Source organism: Cephus cinctus, unplaced genomic scaffold (genome assembly GCF_000341935.2).
Source record: "Cephus cinctus unplaced genomic scaffold, Ccin1 Ccin1_scaffold0689, whole genome shotgun sequence".
Classification (NCBI taxonomy): Eukaryota; Metazoa; Arthropoda; class Insecta; order Hymenoptera; family Cephidae; genus Cephus; species Cephus cinctus.
The window spans coordinates 649,030-666,533 of record NW_014333312.1 but is presented as its reverse complement, the minus strand read 5'-3'; the positions used below and the strand labels follow the sequence as shown (position 1 = coordinate 666,533).

The following is a 17,504-nucleotide window of genomic DNA, read 5'->3' as shown; positions in this document are numbered from 1 at the left end:
GGAGGGGGGGGGGGTGAAAGACGGGGTCGGTGGATGAACAAATGGAATGAAATGTTGTTGCCGTTCGTCGAGAAATTGTTTGTCGTTACACCCTTCCATCCCTTCCATCCGTTTCATCCGTTTCATCCCTTGTCTATTCCGTTTAGACTGCTTATTTGCCTAATTGCTCGGCTGGCCCGATAAATTTGGACAAATCGCCGCTTTGTTTCGCGAATCTTAATACCTTGGGCGCCAATCGTGCCAAGACTATTTCTCAAGATAACTCTGCGCGAGGAGTCCTCGAAGCCCAGCATCACTGCTACGCGAGATCCTTCTTAGGTACATTGAGCTATCCTCATCTCTCTCTTTCCCACTCTTGGCCCGCTTTTAGCATAGGACAAAGTTCCAGCGGGGATGTTCGCGTATAGCGATGAGTGAAAAGGATGATTGAAGGGAGGACGAGAGAAGAAAAAAAAAAAGTAGACTTAGTCCCTTCGTATAATCGAGAGCTTGTTATGAAAAAGAAATTGAGATCAATGGTTTCGTCGCGCACTTCGTCATTTTATGGTATTCCATAACAACGAACGGCGCATCGGGAGTTCGGGTGGATATCGGGCTGTATGGCGAAATGGCAAAATGGCAAAGAGGGTTTGAAGTCGTCTTGTTAAAAGTAGCCTGCCTCATTGCCTCCAATATCAGCCAAGTCATAAGGGCAGCTCGAGAAGGATCTCAATAGCCACTTGAAACATACAGCCATGTCGTCTTGTTACATACGGATAATTCCGCCGCCATAGAAAATCGTTTATGCCTGCTCGTATATGTAGACAGAGATAAGAGAAGGAGAGTAAGGAAGTAATAAGAGGAAAAGAGACGGAGTGATAAAAAAAAGTGACAAAATTGTAGCAATAGGAGAAAGTTCGAAAATATCGTCATACGCGTATACGTGCGAGCTATCGAGTAAGTTAATAATAAGGGTGAGCTCGTCCATACGCCGGGGGCTACTTATTTCGCATATCAGTCCGCCGTATAAAATTCGTACGCGAACGAAGGACCGTCGCGACGCCCCGTTCCCGTAGGGCCAAGGGATGCGAGCCGGCCAACACCTCAAGGCAAAACGGCTTCGGATATAAAAACGTGAAATATCGCGAGCATTTTCTTATCGTATCCCGTGGCATATGTAAAAACAAATAAAATCCCGGTAAGTTGTGTCGAGGGAACGCTGCGGCGTTTGCGGATTGCCTGAGGCTCCTTTTGCTCCAGCAGCTCGCCCTGGGGACCTTTGACCCTGCCCGACCAATTCGCTGAACCCTCTATAGGGATATTCAAAGTACTCCGAAGATTTGGTCCGGTTAATTCTCGAAAGAATTTTTCGTGGATCCGATCGTAATCCTCTGGACCACTGGAACACGTGGAACGGACTGGATGGCTATATCCTCTTTACTCCTGCAGTAAGATTTAACCACCGTCGAATTATTCCATTCGAAACGTGTGCCACTTGGAATATAAGGAACTTCCTGTTCAGTATATCACTGAGACAATTTCCTCGCTTTCTCCTCTCTTCGTCGCCATTCTCGCTTCGGGCTCGTTGTCTGATATTAGAACGAACGATTTCATCCCCTTTCCACAATTTATCCGCACCCTCCACACCCTCCCGTCATCCCGTCTGCTCTTACCCAAGGGGTCGCTCCACTGTCCCAGCGTCAAGGTCCTCTCGACGCCTTCGGCACCGGAAGTGCTCTTCCGAGTCCCTGGGAATGTGGAAATTAAAATGTCGCGTGTACCTTGGCGCCGATATGGACGAGGATCACGAGGAAGATGACGTCGACAACGACGAGGATGGGCGTACCTGCGTGCTGGATGGAAGTCTCTGCCGGATCCTCATCCGGCAGTTTAGGGTGGGAGTAGGGTAGCATGGGAAAGAGACCGAGAAGAATTCCGATGGCGATTACTACAACGAGACGAGAGGAGGACGAGAGTACGACAAGGATAAACTCGCGGTTGCGTAATAACACGGTGGAATTGCGTAAAGGCAAATATGCAATAGACTGAACCGTTCGTATTGTACGATTGTCTCCGTTTTCCCGTTTGCAGGAAATGCCTGCCTTGCATTTCCCGGTATTGTACCAGTCGGGTTCGGAGTATTGCCAGCCTCAACGTTTGAATTGCATTACGTATTATTGCTTATTGTTCGGAGCTCGCAGGCTCGCCCGCTCGCTTGCTCCATTTCTACGTATCTCGCTCCGTATACTCTTCTCCTTGTCTTCTGCACGTATCGCGTATATGCATATCGCACTTTCTCCCATTCGGTCTATATCCTCAATTTCTTCCTCCGCAACCCCGCCGCGTTCACGACTCTCAGCCACGCGAGTGCAACTTTCTCCCTAATTCTTGCCGATATTTACGTCACTGGCTGTCAAAATGGCAGATGCTTCCTGGGACGTGACAATGGAACGATAAACGGCAAGGAGTGACTTGTTCCTCGGTGGTTCATAATTCGGTGGTATTAGCGATGAAAAATGTCTAAATATTAAATTGTGCGAAGGATTGTTTGACGGCTTCAGTGAAAGGTTAGGTAAACGCGTGAGAAATTATAACACGCTCCCCCGCTCTCCCCTTGCTTCCTCGAAGAAACATCATCGGTCTAAATCATGGGGTAAATGACACGCGAAATATAATCCATAGGAGGCTGCGACCCCTCTTTTCACCTTCCGTCCCACATCGCGCATCCCTGAAACTCTGTTCTCCTTTACTTCTACTTGGCCCTTTCTCTGGTTATTATAACTCCTTACGTTTCTCTCTACGTCTACGTCAATCTCAGGTCGTAGGAAGGGCTCGAGGGCGCGGATGCTTTGTCGCCTCGAAATTGTGCGTAACTACGACAATAGTTCGGTCGAATTGGAGAAATTAATGAAAACTCGTGGCACGAAGGAGGATCCACCCCGGGGGTTCCGTCCTACCTCGGGCTCACCCTCGACGAGACCCTTATTCGCCATTGTCGCAGAAGAGGATCAGCTAATCGTGACAAATACTGATCCGGGATTGCCGAATTATAAACTAATGTCTCGCGGAAACTTTGCCCGAATGACTTTAACCCCTTTTCTACTTCCTCCCTTCTCATCTTATTCTCGTAGCACTCTGGCGCATATTCCTCAACCATTGCCGCAACCCTCCTTCACCCCGTTAACCTCCTTCTCGCTGTCTTCGTCTTTCTTAACCCTTCCTCAGTTAAATCGTCACTCGAAATTCCATCCTCATGGGTGGGTCTATAAAAATTTCAGGTTACCCTGTAGAAATATCAATTTTGAGTAATTGTGGGAATTTTGGATTTTCGAAAATTACATCGTTCAATGACGAATCTATTTTCTACGTTGTCGGTGTATGCTGAAAGTAGGACTGTGGAAAGTTTGGGATGTCAGCCGGGAGGCTGTGGGGATGTCGGGGAAGGTATAGGAACGTCAGTAGGACCCAGGCTACGTTCTGGGTTAGCTCGGGGTAGGTAGGGAGAGAAAGGAAATTGGATGATATTTCCCGCAACGATCAAATCTTATTGCCAATTGAAAGAGGAAAGTTCGCGGTACATTTGCCCGGAGAAATCACCGGAGTGCGAGAGGTAAAGCCGCCGAGAATGGCCCTCGCGAATCCGCCATCGCTGCTGCTAGTGGCACTAGTGGTAGTAAGTAGGACGAGAGTCAGGGTGGATCGACTAGGGGGTGCGCGGGTGAGAAAGATGGAAAATGAGAGAAGGAATTGGGGTAGGGAGAGGGCTGGAGAATCAGGAGCTTAGCCAACCCTCTCGATAACGAGAACCAGCCCCCTCTCACCCCTTTGACAAGGCGGCCAGGCAAGCAAGAGTCGCTCGTTCAAAAGTTACACTAAGGGTGCAGAGACTGTGGAGGCAGTGACATCGCGACGGCGACGACGCCGACCTGAAGGTCCTTGAAATCTGACCGAGTGCCAGAAATGGGGTGGCCGTTCAGGCTGTCCCTGGAATCTTCCAGCCACCCCTTGGCCCGTGGGGCGGGGGTGGAGATTGCTCAGGACGCTGGCCAATTTCGATAACCCTCGTCATAATTTCCAATCAGAAGCCGCAAAAAGACGGGGACAGGGGACGGGGTCGGGGAAACGGAAGGGGAAAAACTAGATGAAAAAGATCACGTAGAGACCATAGCCTGGTAATGAGTAGGAAAGCGTCAGCGGCATCTAATGTCGGGAATTATGGCATATTGCCAATAAAATCTGGAACGTCCGGAAACCCCCCATATCGTCAGTCTCTATGGCTATGGGGGTGAGATTATTGTAACGAACCTAGTGGAACTAGGTTTTGCTATTAGGATCTTGTCTTGGGGGAAAAGGAAATAGCGGGAGTAAGCCAATAATATTACTGATCGATTATCTGACTATGAGTTATGATAGTCTGTGGGGATGTTTCATGGTTTGATTCCAGTCTGCGTGGGTAACGTACAAGCGTATATTTAATAACGAATGGTATTTACAGTATTTATCTTTGATAGAATTCCGCGTTTGGGACTTTTTGAAAATCATCATCCGGCTCGACGTCTATGCACACTTCGTTCTTTTGTACCAAATATTTCGTTTTTCCATTGCTTCTTCGTATCTCCATCCACCTTGTTATTCTATGGTATTCGTCTAGGGATTCGTCAGTCGTAGAAACGGTTATCGCCGACGAATCCTCGTTTCTCTCAGGAATTCGATACTCCCCAGATATTATTTCCAGGTCGGATTTCCTTTTTACCTGTAACGCAAAAAAAAAATTTGGAATTTCGAAAAAATTAATTCTTCGAATCAAGTGCAGCATACTTCTTGGGGTTTACTGTTTTCTATAAAACTTTCCCTCTTTCTACTGAACTTTCTCCATCCCCTTGGTGTCGACGTATCGATTGTTTGCAGACTGGCGGAACTGCGAATACTCGAGTCCTCCTTAACGTACTTTGACTCGGAAAATTGGCACTGCTTGTAAAATGGCAATTTCTTCTGTTGCACTTTTCTCGTTCTCATCGATTCCTGCTTACATCTCTCCACGTTCCCCTGCAGATGCCGGACTAAGGATTCGTATCTTCTGATGGTCTTGTCCCTGTGCTTCTTCAGAAGATTCATCTCACGATCCTTCTCTTGAAGCAGAATCTTCAGTCCGTCCACTTCGTTCCTTCTGCACTCGTCCTCTTGGTGAATCGCATTGAGGAATGCCGCATTTTTCTCCAGTGCCAGTAAATGCGCTCTGAGCTTACCGATTTCTCGTCTGGAGTCTCGTTCGATCGTCCTCCGATCATCTTCCGATCTGATCAATTCCTGCTTGACAGTACGCAATTTCATTGTCGATTCCGTTATCCTTTTACCAAGATCATTGGACAATTCACTATTTTCTAAATTCACCTTAACAATGAATTGCAGCTTCTCTTGAAGCGACGCGATTTCTTGCTCCCTCTCGTCTATACGTTTCTTGAATTCCTCAAGCTTCTCCTCGAGAAATAATTGAAATTCCTTTCTCCGATTGATCTCCTCCAGACTGTTCATTTTGTCTCTATTGGACCTTTCGAAAAGTTCGTCCAAATCTTTTAATCTGTCGTTGATTACCACCAGTTTCACTTGGTCCTTTTCCAACTCCACGATTCTTTCCTCCAGTTGAATAATTTTTTGGCTTTTCGAAAGACACTCCTTCTCCAGCTTATCAATTTTGGGCACGTGCTGCGTGAAGCACTTGACAGAGGCTCTTTCGAGTTCCCCGTACGCCACTGATAACTGACTCCCCAGGGAGTCTGACTTCTCGAGATATTCCTCCAGACATCGCGATGTACGATTTTCACTTTCCTGGCTGATCTCCAGTTTCTCACGTAATTCCCTGATCACGTTCTCGTACTCCCGAGAACGAGCTTCCAGATCCTTCGACGCCTCTCTATACTTTAGCTCGTACTCCTTCGCCTGGACCATAAACGTATCCGTGTTCCTTTCGTGAACGTTCGCAGCCTTTTTGAAAAATTCCAATTCCTCATGAAGCTCATTTGTTTTTTGAATCTCCTGTACCCGTTTCACCTTCAGAGTCTCGTGCTGCTGCTGCAACGACTCCAGTTCTTCGAGAATCCCTTTTTTGGTCTCTTGGTCCAATCCAATCGTTTGACTACCTTTGTCATCGCTCTCTGATTTTATACTGTTCGTCGTGCACGTAGATCTTTGACTTTCGCTCTCGCGATTTACTATTATTCCGGAATCGTTCTTACTGTTATCTTCGCTTCTCGATTCCTTCAGTAGCAATTTACTGTCCGACTGATTGAGGTCATTTTCTAGAAGAGAGTCGTCGCCTTTCGCATTGGCATACGCGGATAGCGCGTAATCGGAGTTTTCAAATTTCTCCACTCTCCTCGACAGGATCGATACCTTCAATTCGGATTTATTCAATTTATCTTGAAACTCCTGGATCTCTATCTCCGAATCAATCAGCTGTTTTCTTTGAACGTTTAACTGTGACTGGAGCATACCTATGTAATTTGATTTTTCAGACACTTTGTCTTCGAGGTTTTTCACTTTGGTTGAATTCTCCGATAGGACCTTCTTTGAGCCTAGTAAATCCATTTCCGCTCTTATAACTTCCGCACTGATCCTTACGTATTCCTCCTTGGATTGATCGAGAGATTTTTTCAAAGTCTTGATCTTATCATCTTTGGTGTTTATCAAATTCTTTAATTGATCTGTCAAGCATTCCGAATTTTCACCGTCGCAACCCTCGTCCTGTGACGATTCTATGAATTTTTGCAAATCTTTTAACTCCTTTCTCAGTAGACTATTCTCGAAATTGCTCTGATTTTTTTCTGTTTCTATTTTTGTACTGTCCTTCGTTAATTCCCGTATGGTTTCCTTGTGTCCCAGAATTTTGGAAATTAATTGAGCATTTTCAATCTCCAATTCCTCTATCGTCGCTTTATCCTCCTCGTTTTCTTTACCGTTCTCCGTACGTCTACGTTTTCTTTGATTGATATTCGAAATACGTTCCTTGTAAAAATCCTCAACTTGATTGACCGACCACTTGAGCAAATTTTCTTGATGTTTTTCGACTTCCTTCGCGTGACTTCTCCATTCTGCTTCTAGTTCTTTTATCACTTCCGTACAGGACTGCACCATTTCCTGTCGAACTTCCAGTTCGCGACTGAACATTGAATTCTTCAAATTCGCAACTTCCTTTTTCAGCATTTCGTTTTCTCCTTTCAATTTTGCATAACCGGTTCGTTCCGAAATACAGGATTTTTCGGTAATCTCATCCTTAGCTTTATCCAATTTACCGATCGTTGTATGAGAACTTTGAAAATTTATTTCTGAAACTGTTGACTTTCTCAGATCCATGCTGGGGTTGATTGCTATTTTTTTGGCAATATTACAAAAACTCAAAACACTCTGATTATCGGCATGAAGATCAGACGTCGGATTCAAATTGACTATGAACGATATGAACTCCTTCCCAGAAAGGGCTTTCTGGAACAATCTCGTAAGTTTGGATTCGCGAAACGGAGCGCAAATTTCCCCATTTTCCCTGGACATTTGACTATTGAGAACAGCCTTTAAGCATCTACCGAGAACCAAGAGACTGCTGTTAATATTTTGCGCCTCCTTGAGTCTCTTGCCGATATTCAACGTTCTTCTGGATTGACCGAATCCTGGCAGATCGCAAAAATTCATCGAGCTGATCTCGACTTCGTCGGGTGAAAAATCGTTAAAGTACTTCAATAGCCTTATCGTGAAAATCGCCTGAGATCTCGAACTCTTGGGATTCGTCATAGTGGAAGCTACCTTCAGTCTTGATTGACCGATCATAAAAATCTTATAAGCCTCCATATCGGTCGTGGCTGATATCATTCTAAGCCCTTTGATAAAGGTAGAACCATGCTTATCTGTCACCATGGTAAGCGGTAAGTGTTTACTTTCGTTTTCAGCCAAAAGATCATACGCAGTTTCGTTATAAATTTCACCAAAGGATACCCATACAGAGTACAAAGCATCTTGGAAAATTTCGTTTCCCTCTATACCGGAAGTTTGGAAACTTTCAAAAGCCGTGATCCACTGAGTCTTGTCGATCGCATCAGCAATAAATTTTCTTCTTAATTCCGTCTCATGAATTCGTTCCGATTCAACCAATCCAATCGCACCGTTCAGCGGACTCGGCTTGTACCAAGGGAATAAAGTGCAATTGAGCGTAGAGAACGTCAACTTTATACCACGTGGTATTATACCGGGTGACGCGAGTGTTCCCAGCATGGTATACGACTTTCCAGCATTGATTGTGCCGTAATTCATAACCGTCGAACTTTGACCTGTCAGGAAGTCTACCATTTGCTGCTTAACAGCCTGATCGAACAGCTGGGCCTGCGAGCACTCGGGACCGAAGGTCCTGGCGAACGTGAAACGTCTTGTAGGATTTTCAAAATGTTTACCCCTTTTTTGACAACCACCTGCACCTTCCGCAGTAGACAATTTTGTTAGGAGCGTCGTGGAGTTCGTTATCGTGTACATGTCCGAATTTTCGTAATTGTCTGATCCAGGCTTCAATCTTAAATATACCTTGACTGTCTGATTACAGTTTACACACGAGTCACCCTGCAGGGACAGCGATCTGTTATAATCCTGTAGCTCGTCTTCAGACTCCTTAGAAATCGATTGACCCCCCACACTTCTCTCAGTGAGTCTTTCCATGGACGATCCATCCGAACGCGAAGGAATTTCCATGATTAACGAGACGATGAAACAAACAATTAATTAATTAAACAGCAAACGGCAATTCACTAAACAAATCACTATACTTTTCAATACGAGTTGGATTCACGAGAACGATTTTTTTAAATCCCTAAAGAATTTCCCGCCTACACCGCGTTCACCGATATCCCTACGAAACGGAGGTTACGAAGTTCTGTCAAATAAAAATCGAAGCGCTCGCCTGTTTCAATATTTTTTCACAAGCGGCAGCAAACTTCACGGCAGTCGGGTCACGTAATTTCTCTATGGTTATTAGATAGGGTATAAAGTAAAAAAGAAAAAAAAAAGAAAAACACGGAAATTCTCCAGCGGCATCAAAGATCCTCCTCAGCAATTTCTCTCTAGTCATCCAAGTCGGTGACCACCTAGCAGAGAATTCCGAACCGATTCACGAAGCCGAAGTATAATTGCCAAGGAGAGCGTCGCAGTATAATAGCGAACAGAAATCGAGTAGCGGCGTTAGTTCTCGGTTGCTCAAAATATCTTCAAAGCAAGCAGCAATTTATATGCGTGTCGCCTGGCCCATTAAACGGAGCCAATCAAAGCTAGAGCTAATAGCCCTGCCGCCATTCGAGATGGGGCGCGCGATGTTCGGTATCTCAGCATCAGAATCTATTGGGCACAGACAGCCACTGTGCTTCTGAAGCGTGGTGGCGTGCCGAGGCCGGCGGTGCCTTTCAGTCCACAATCGACTCCTTGTATCGACGGACCACCCCCCCTCGCCCCCCATCTCACCCTTAACCCAACCATCACATCCCCACCCGCCAACCCGAACCCCCATACCGCCACTTTAGCAATTTTCCCTTTCGTCTTCGCCGCTCTACTTCGTATCGGCTCATCGCACGCGCGGCTTCTCTCGCAAGAGCAAAGCCGCTCCGACCGAAAGATCTGGACCACTGACGGTGGTCCACCCTCCCCGAATGCATCTGCGAACACACGTACGCAAGTCCGGCACTATGTAAATTGATAGTACGTGTCTCGGGAGTGAAATCGAGAAGCCACGTTAGGACGAGCTGATAGTCACTGGCTATTAGAACTGTGCTTCGTGGTGGCTGGATGCTGCGAGATAGAAGAATCATCGAGAGTACGGATGCTGCGGAAAGTCTTGGTTACAGTGGGAAAGGACATTATCGGTGCTCGGATCGTTAACCATTTACGTCATAATAGACGTATCAGATCCGATCTACCGGGGTCGCGCGTATAAGATAAACTTATAGACCATAAAAAGCTCCAAGTTCCCAACTCGTCTCTCTCTATCTGGCTACGGTCCATATCGGTGACGTCCCGTCCGCTCTCTTTAAGAGAAGCCCACTTCCTGCGGTGATCGTAAGACGGGTCCCTCGTATGAGAAATAACAGCCGTCTAAGGTATCGGGCGTTAACGTGCTTCGCGCGAGGATCGACCTCTCCGCTGTGTTTATAGGCTTATTTATTTAATAGTGACAAATTTCCCGCACTCTCCCATCGACCCCAGTTAACTTTTAGTGTCATCTCCCTGACATGGCTGGGACCTATAAGGGCTCTCTCTTATCGGTATCGGTCTCCACTGTAGCGCGTTATACAATCGTGCCGATATACCCGGTGACTCCAGTGAAAAGTACAAGTTACCCGGCAGCTGCTTTCAGGGTTCAATGCTGCCCGAGGAAGGAAGGAGTAGGATGCTGGGTGTATACGTGAAGCAGCGAGAGAGACAGAAACGGAAGAGAGAATGGCGAGGGAATGAGGATGGAGCGAGGCGGGAGTGAGGAGAGGGGGAGACGCGCGTGTTTCAAATCAACTCAAATAATAATGATGAGTTATAAATGCCACTAACGGAGAACCGACCCAGACTGATCCCGACTTAAGATAGGTCGTAGTACGTATCTCCGCCCGCGACCCACGTATGTACACGCTGCCTTACGCAGCCATATTATGTACGCGCGTTAACGTGTAGAGATACGCGCAAGATGCACCAGCACGATGTACATTGAGGATCGCGCCGCGTCGTATTATTGGTCGCTACAACAGATGCTGCTAGCGTGACGTGCCTGGCTAATTCATGCTTTTTTAATCGGGATGCACTCAAGGCATATCCGATCGATGGTGGCGGAGCGAAAATGGCCATTTGCTTATAAAGGGGGAACCACGTGTACGTCGATCGTGAACGTGCTAATAATGCCTTGTACGTATACAACTACTGCGTAATTCTCAGTGACTCGGTACAAATGGCTGATCGTTGGACCGCTGCCGATTTCTATGAGAGATACGGCTGACGTCCCCTTGTAACATTGTTAACTGTGAAATTTAGCTGAGAAATTCATATCTGAGCCTGGGGCCAATGAGACTATTCTCAATTAGGCCAACTGAACTTTCGTGGTGACTTTGTCCTTTCTTTTCAATGCCGATACGTTTTTTTAGCCTAAGTCCTAATTAACGTGTATTTACTTGGATACGTGTACTCGGTTGGCACAGGGATAAAATTCAAGTGGAGTTTCGCTGTGTACTTTTTTTTTTACTGAATTTCAGTGTCGAATCTGTTTTACCACCTTGGGTATGTCAGAGGGAATAAAATCGAGTGATCTGCCGGATAATGGACTCGTCTTGTAGGTTTTCAAGGATGGGAAATTTTCTTGACGATAGGAGGAGCGATATTAGATTTATCCATTTGTTTGCTGAAAGTCTCATAAATGAGGTTCCTTTGACGGAGTCCTGCTGGTCTTATCATCCGCGAGGATCTCTCGTATATGGGCGGAGACGCGGAGAATCTGGTGAACCTCTCTGGTTGGGAGCTCGAGGGAGTCTGAGAAAAGTCAAGGGACGATACGGCACAACGTAGGATTGATCCAAAATACTCTTTCGCGCTGGCATCAGTATTCCCAATTAACGGGCTCCTTTCATCAGCTACGATCTGAGGAAATTGAGGGAAATGGTACCGTCCGTAGCCGCCAGGGGGATGGATCCGGAGACGGCTGACGTAGGAGGGTATACGATGATATTTATAAATATGTTAATGATAAAAAAAAGAGGCATTACCAACGATAAGGGAGACGATGAACGGTAAATATCCAGAGGGGTTGGTATAACTGAGACAGAGTACTTTGGATGGTTCGAGCAATGTAAATTAATGGCGACAGCGAACAGAGTCTGGGAGATCGTACCACGCGTAGTCTAAAGGGAATAATTAATGCCATCCCTCTCATTGGCGTAAGCCTGATCGAGGCATGGATTCCGAGAGGCGACGTCGACGACGTCATATTATTTCCAGGACTCGACGAGATTGGCAATCGTCGCCTCTGAGATTACTCGTGGCCTCTATATGTTTCGATATTTCACGAAAACTCAAGCGGATTACTTTAACGAGAAACTGTCTGAATCTCGAAAGCCATTTCTATATTCTCCCTTTCAACCCATCCGTTCACGTTGCCAAGTGCCCTCCGCGAGGACTCAGGTATCCGCGGCCATGGTGACGGATAAGTGAAAAGTACTCGAGGACTCGTTCGACGATCAAATATATAGATAATTAATTAAAACTTATTATCTTTGGGATTCATCTTAATTATACTGCGATTGGATAAAATATTGGATCACTTGGCTGAGGAATTCGACGAGGAGTAAGTACACGGATGCAACGAACGGTGACAGGGAAGAAACACAGAATGTTACGGAGGGGGGTGGTTGGGTGTCGTTCAGGGGTCGGAGACATTATAGGGGCGCTGCAAGAGCTGATCAAAGACGATGGAGCTTTGAGGAGGAAAATTGGTAAAGAGAATCTTCTCTCGCTCGCTCGCTGCAAGCAACGAGCTATACCGGCTCATGAGGTATGAGAGCTGGAAGCTACTACGGGCTATGCGCTGGTAGTAGGTAAGGCGAGCTACGAGCCAGACAGCCCACGTGTTACGAGGAGGCAGCATCAAAACTAATACTCCCTTATATCGGGGGTTGAAGGTGTTACCGAATTATGGCGTTTACTTCTCAATACAGTGGGGCGGATTCTCTGCGTCTAAGCTATTTTATGCCGAAATATCGAATCTAACGTCAAAGTGATACAATTCCTCCGCAACTTACACAATCTAATTTATCGCGTGTGGCCTTTGATTTCGTGCCACTGTCAGTTTCCCGTATACTCCACACTATACACCCTGTCAAAGTCTCTTTACGGGCACAGCCACCACACTGTTTTCTGGTATATTATAATCTCTACTGAAATTTTGAATTTTCTCCACCGAAAGTCAATTTCTTATCGCTATTTCCAATTACAAGAAATACTCGACGCTTGCTGCACCTACTCGCCGAGAAGGGTAATCGGTGTTCATTAGCTATATGAAACGTGATTCTACGAGGCTTCGCCCATGGGGATCTTTTCAATAAGTCTTGGTCGCCAGTAATTGGTGGTCGACGATATCTCTTGGAGCTCCTGCTCTGGCACTCTTGTATTTTCTTTTCTTCTCTCTTTTCTTTTCTCTCTCTCACTCACATAAACACACAGTGTTACCAGCTCTCTTCTCTACCCTGGTCCTCCGCAAATGTCGTATATAACAATATCCTTGCTACCCTGTCCTGTCCGCTATAGATAGAGAAACATTAAGTGTCCCCGACGCACACGTCTACATGCCAACCTGGCTTCGCACATTGATACTCACTCCTAGGACAGACTAAGGGTGAATCCCTATGTCGTTCGTAAGGAAGGACGATACTCCACGTTGCAACCACATTGGCTACCGATGCCCACCCTTCTTTCATTTCATGTCTTATAGATGTCCCAGGACGCAGCAGCTCTCATTGTTAATTGGAAAAGGTTCTCAGAGTGTCAGGGGGTTGATTTCACTTAAATTTCAATATTGCTACACGGAACTTTCGTACAGTTGTGTGCAGGTGCTAGCGTTTTTCTTTTCTAAGGGATGCTTTTCATTGATATCTTTTTTTCTACTTACGTCGATACAACATCGTATACCCGTATTATTTGAGAACCTCTAAGGGACGAACGGTGGACGAGGAGTGTGGAAGGACACCACATTGGGCCATAAATGTTTATATTGCGCTCAGTACGCCAGTGATGCCGATATTGGCAAGTTATTGGTATTCTCCGGATATGGATATAGGAAGTAGTGCCCGAGTGCGGAAATCTGGTAGCGCTTTCTTAATCTTGTCGGAGAAAAAGGAGTTGGTGTCTTGCAAGAGGTTAGGTATAAAGTATATATGTATACATATGAGGTGCGAAGGGTGGATGAAGTTTAATTAGAAATCATCCCCCTTCGGAAAATCATAGCTGCCCGTTGGAAAGTCTCAGGCAGGTACATACGGTATGCTTCCTAGCAGAGGGGTAGTTTTCAGTATAGCGAGAACGGGTGTTAAGAGGGAATATGATAGAAGGTCGGGGTCCGAAGGGGTAGCCATTAAGGTTTGCCACTGGGCAAAGACTAACGGGGAATACTGGCTTGTAGAGACACTTGCGAGACCCAATCAACTGATATCGCGACCTAAGCCCCCCTAAGAGCCGCAACTCCTGATACCGTATAGGTAGCAGGAGGGTGGTTGGACGTCCGCTGATGACGAGTTAGTGTGTTTCGCGTGTGTGGGGAGGGGCGGGAGAGAGGGGGGGGGCTGGTTCCTAGGGAGGGAAGTCTCGCTGGTGAACGGCGAGTCGACTTTATGTCCGGGCGTATAAGCCGGTTATAGGCGCTGCCGATGTTATTTGATGGCCAAATGCACTTCGCCGACAGGGAAACAACCCCTACAGCTTTCCTATCCGATCGTCCATCGTCCAGCCAATCTTTACTCTGGTTATACCACCTACCCTTAGTATCACCATTCGCTAAGGGCTAACCGCAGGTCTAAGGTCGAAGCGACTCGTTTTTCCTTCTTCAGGCAGGTTTCGCATCTCTCTTCAGCCTGAGCCGGCAAGTTTTTACAAAGAAATTAAATCGTCCCCTAAGCTCCGGTCAGGCAAGCTCCTTCTACGCCCTTAGGTCGAGTCAGTTCTTTAACTCGGTTCTCTATACTTTTTTTTCAGATGGTTTTAAAAAAATCATCGATAGTTAAGGGATGCGAGAGAGGAGAGCAAGAGAAAGCGAAAGGATGTGTATATATACATGTACATCCACCCGACTCGCCCTCCGCCCCCCCAAATCTCAAAGCTCGTGGGAGCATAAAGCGCGCCCGGTATTTTCCCGTTCCCGTATTAATACCTAACCGCGCGCCCGCAAACTTAATGAATTCTTTAGCGAGATCAAAAAGAACTCAGAGTTTTTAAGCGGGACGCCCTTGCGAAATTGAACAGCGAACGTGTCCCGCGATTTTCTTGGAACGTTTAACGACTGCCTTTCCCTACACTTTTACTCTCCTCCTCACCCTTCGTCCCTGTGTATCCTCTGTATCCATGAATTCTTCGCTTCACCCTGGACCGAAATGCTCACACAGCTTCTCTGAACGAGGCATTTTTTTCATTATCATCAGCTCCGGCTCTGATCCAACTTGTATCTTCAAGATACTCAACACCATAAGAAATACCACAGGTACCGTCTTGGACCACTAAGACGAAATTGTTTATAAGCGAACAACCGGATATCGTAGATACTCAAGTTGCCACAGCCAATGTTCCGGCTAGCAATATCAGGAATAGTCACTGATAGCCAGGTATGTGGGTATCCACTGGCGGCAGCAATTGCTCCAGTACTGCATGTCTTAGGGTGATTGGGAGTTATGAGTCCTAAACCGTAGGGATAGGTGGGTATGGGAGGATTTGACACAGGTCAGATACAGCCTCGTAAAATGTTATGAGAATTAATGTCAGCCCCTCTCAGTCCTATCTCAGTCCACGTGTCCTTCCCATACTCATAGATACACATAGGTAATACGAGGACCGGATGCCCGGTGTACCAACGTTCGTGCGGTAAGAGCAGGAACCTAAAAGGACCGGGAGAATAACCGAAAGAGAGTAAAAGAGAAAAGGACGTGGAGAAAGGGAGCTGGAAAGATAGTGACGTCATCTACCTTCGCTCCCACCTTCGTCCCTTTTACCCTACGACCAATTTTCCCGTTACGGTGACCACAACTCTCCTGGCTAATGGAAAAGTCAATACCTGATTGCCGGACACTGGACATTAAGGCAGGACGCTCTTCTTCCTCCTCATCCGCAGCTTCTGCGTTCTAAGCTTGGGTTAGCGACCTCCGGGTCCTCCGATCATTTAATTTTACCTAGACCGACCTTAACGCTTAATTCGGATCATTCGCATTGGTACTGTGGAATCGGCACTTTATCGCTGTGCTGTTCTTCCTTCTTGCGTATAGTCATACGCCTGTGGCGCATTGTCAATTTCTGTTTTGCTCGCAGATTGCGAATCACCAGCGAGTAATTCGTATCACGTATGGACCGAGTGTAGTGTAACGGCAGTCTCATAAAGACGGCATGCATCGGCAATCACTGGATGAGTGGACTCTTCCGGTCGCCCACCATCGTCACCGCGTTAAACGCGTGTGTTGCGGCCGTCAGTTTAGACGATGATTTAGTGGATGCATTGATTGGGTCGATCAGAGGCCATATCATCTCGTTTAAAGCCTTCCATCATCGGTATATCTATTTATAGAGTAACGTCAGGATGATCGAATCAGTTTCGTTCTCGCTCCTTACATTCGCTGGCTCGTTCTGCCGCGTTCAGTTGCTCAGGCGATATCCACTCGACGTTTTATCGTAAGTCGACACGACTTTAATGAGAGCGACGATTGGAAGATTGTCAGGAATATTTTTATTACCATGATTAACCGGCACTTTAGGTTTCGTCATCTCAAATTGCTTCTACGAACGATCCATAATTTCTTTTTTTTTTAATATCAAAATCACTTACGTAACATCGATATCGCTAATTAGCAGCGACCGATTCGGTGGTACGATTAAGGGGTTGGTGAGGAGGGGATGAAAATTTAGTTGTTATATTTAAAAGTTTTTTTGTACGTCACGTCGATAACGTGCAATGGTCGAACGGGATCGATGACGTCGAAAAAGTTGAAAGGGGGTTAGGGGTTGCACGCGTCGGGGATTAATTAGTATAAAACAGAGTAAGTCCTATCGGGTCGTATCGTATATTTAATGAAAGCTCCCGGTCGGGTGGGGGTGTATAAGTCGGTAGTATCGAGTGAAATCAACCCCTAGGCGGACGGCTATGTCGATCCTCGTACCACGACGCCTCCCCTCCTTACCCACCTTCCACCACTGTATACTGGCGTCGGCTTCAATATTTTCAAATTAGCGCGTCAATGATTTTTAACAAACAAAGCGTTCTTCGCCCCGGTCATATTTTAATCAATATGTTACTTTCTACCCTCTAGCTTCGACTACCCCCTAGCGAACACGATAACGGCTCTCTGTTCTCCCCTTCTATATGACGGCGAGCCTCGATAAAAATTAATATTAGAACCCATGTTTCTTCACACAGAAAATATTCGTTGCTACACACCCCCTTCGTGTACCGGGGTATCAGAGAGAGAGAGAGAGAGAGAGAGAGAGAGTTAAAAAACATCCCTCGTCTCTCGTACACGTCAGATATACATTTTATTGGTTTTCCAATCAATTCCAATTGACGAACTTTCTCTTGGATCTTTCTACGCTATGTGCATCCGTTACGTAATACGTTTGCACATGCGCGTTCGGCTTTTTATCGGTGAACGTATCACGATCCGGTGTCAGTGACGATGACTATGTGATTTATACGAATATATTGTTGCTATCTGGGAAACGACGAGAAGCTGTAAGTGATAAAGTAATGCGAAGGCGTGGAATGAGTAGGTTGAGTAGATGGC

At 46.2% G+C, this 17,504-nt stretch overlaps 2 protein-coding genes across 2 annotated transcripts in view; one reads left to right on the top strand and one right to left on the bottom strand.

Annotated features, from left to right (window-relative positions):
* Positions 1–17,504, top strand: part of LOC107269666 (nuclear pore complex protein Nup88) — a 257,533-nt gene that overhangs the window by 3,329 nt on the left and 236,700 nt on the right. The window lies entirely within an intron of this gene.
* Positions 4,478–8,862, bottom strand: LOC107269658 (kinesin-like protein KIF20B). The gene is made up of 3 exons (XM_025087020.1): positions 5,371–8,862; positions 4,798–5,286; positions 4,478–4,732 (listed from the first exon to the last, which is right to left on the bottom strand). Exons 1-3 carry the CDS (start codon positions 8,704–8,706, stop codon positions 4,478–4,480), a joined length of 4,080 nt encoding a protein of 1,359 aa, XP_024942788.1. The 5' UTR covers positions 8,707–8,862.

Coding starts and splice junctions, on each gene's coding strand:
- LOC107269658 (XM_025087020.1), bottom strand. CDS start 8,706: ATGGAAATTCCTTCGCGTTCGGATGGATCGTCCATGGAAAGACTCACT. Junction 5,287..5,370: donor AGCTGCAATTCATTGTTAAG/GTGAATTTAGAA, acceptor ACTGTCAAGCAG/GAATTGATCAGATCGGAAGA. Junction 4,733..4,797: donor AAAACAGTAAACCCCAAGAA/GTATGCTGCACT, acceptor TTTGCGTTACAG/GTAAAAAGGAAATCCGACCT.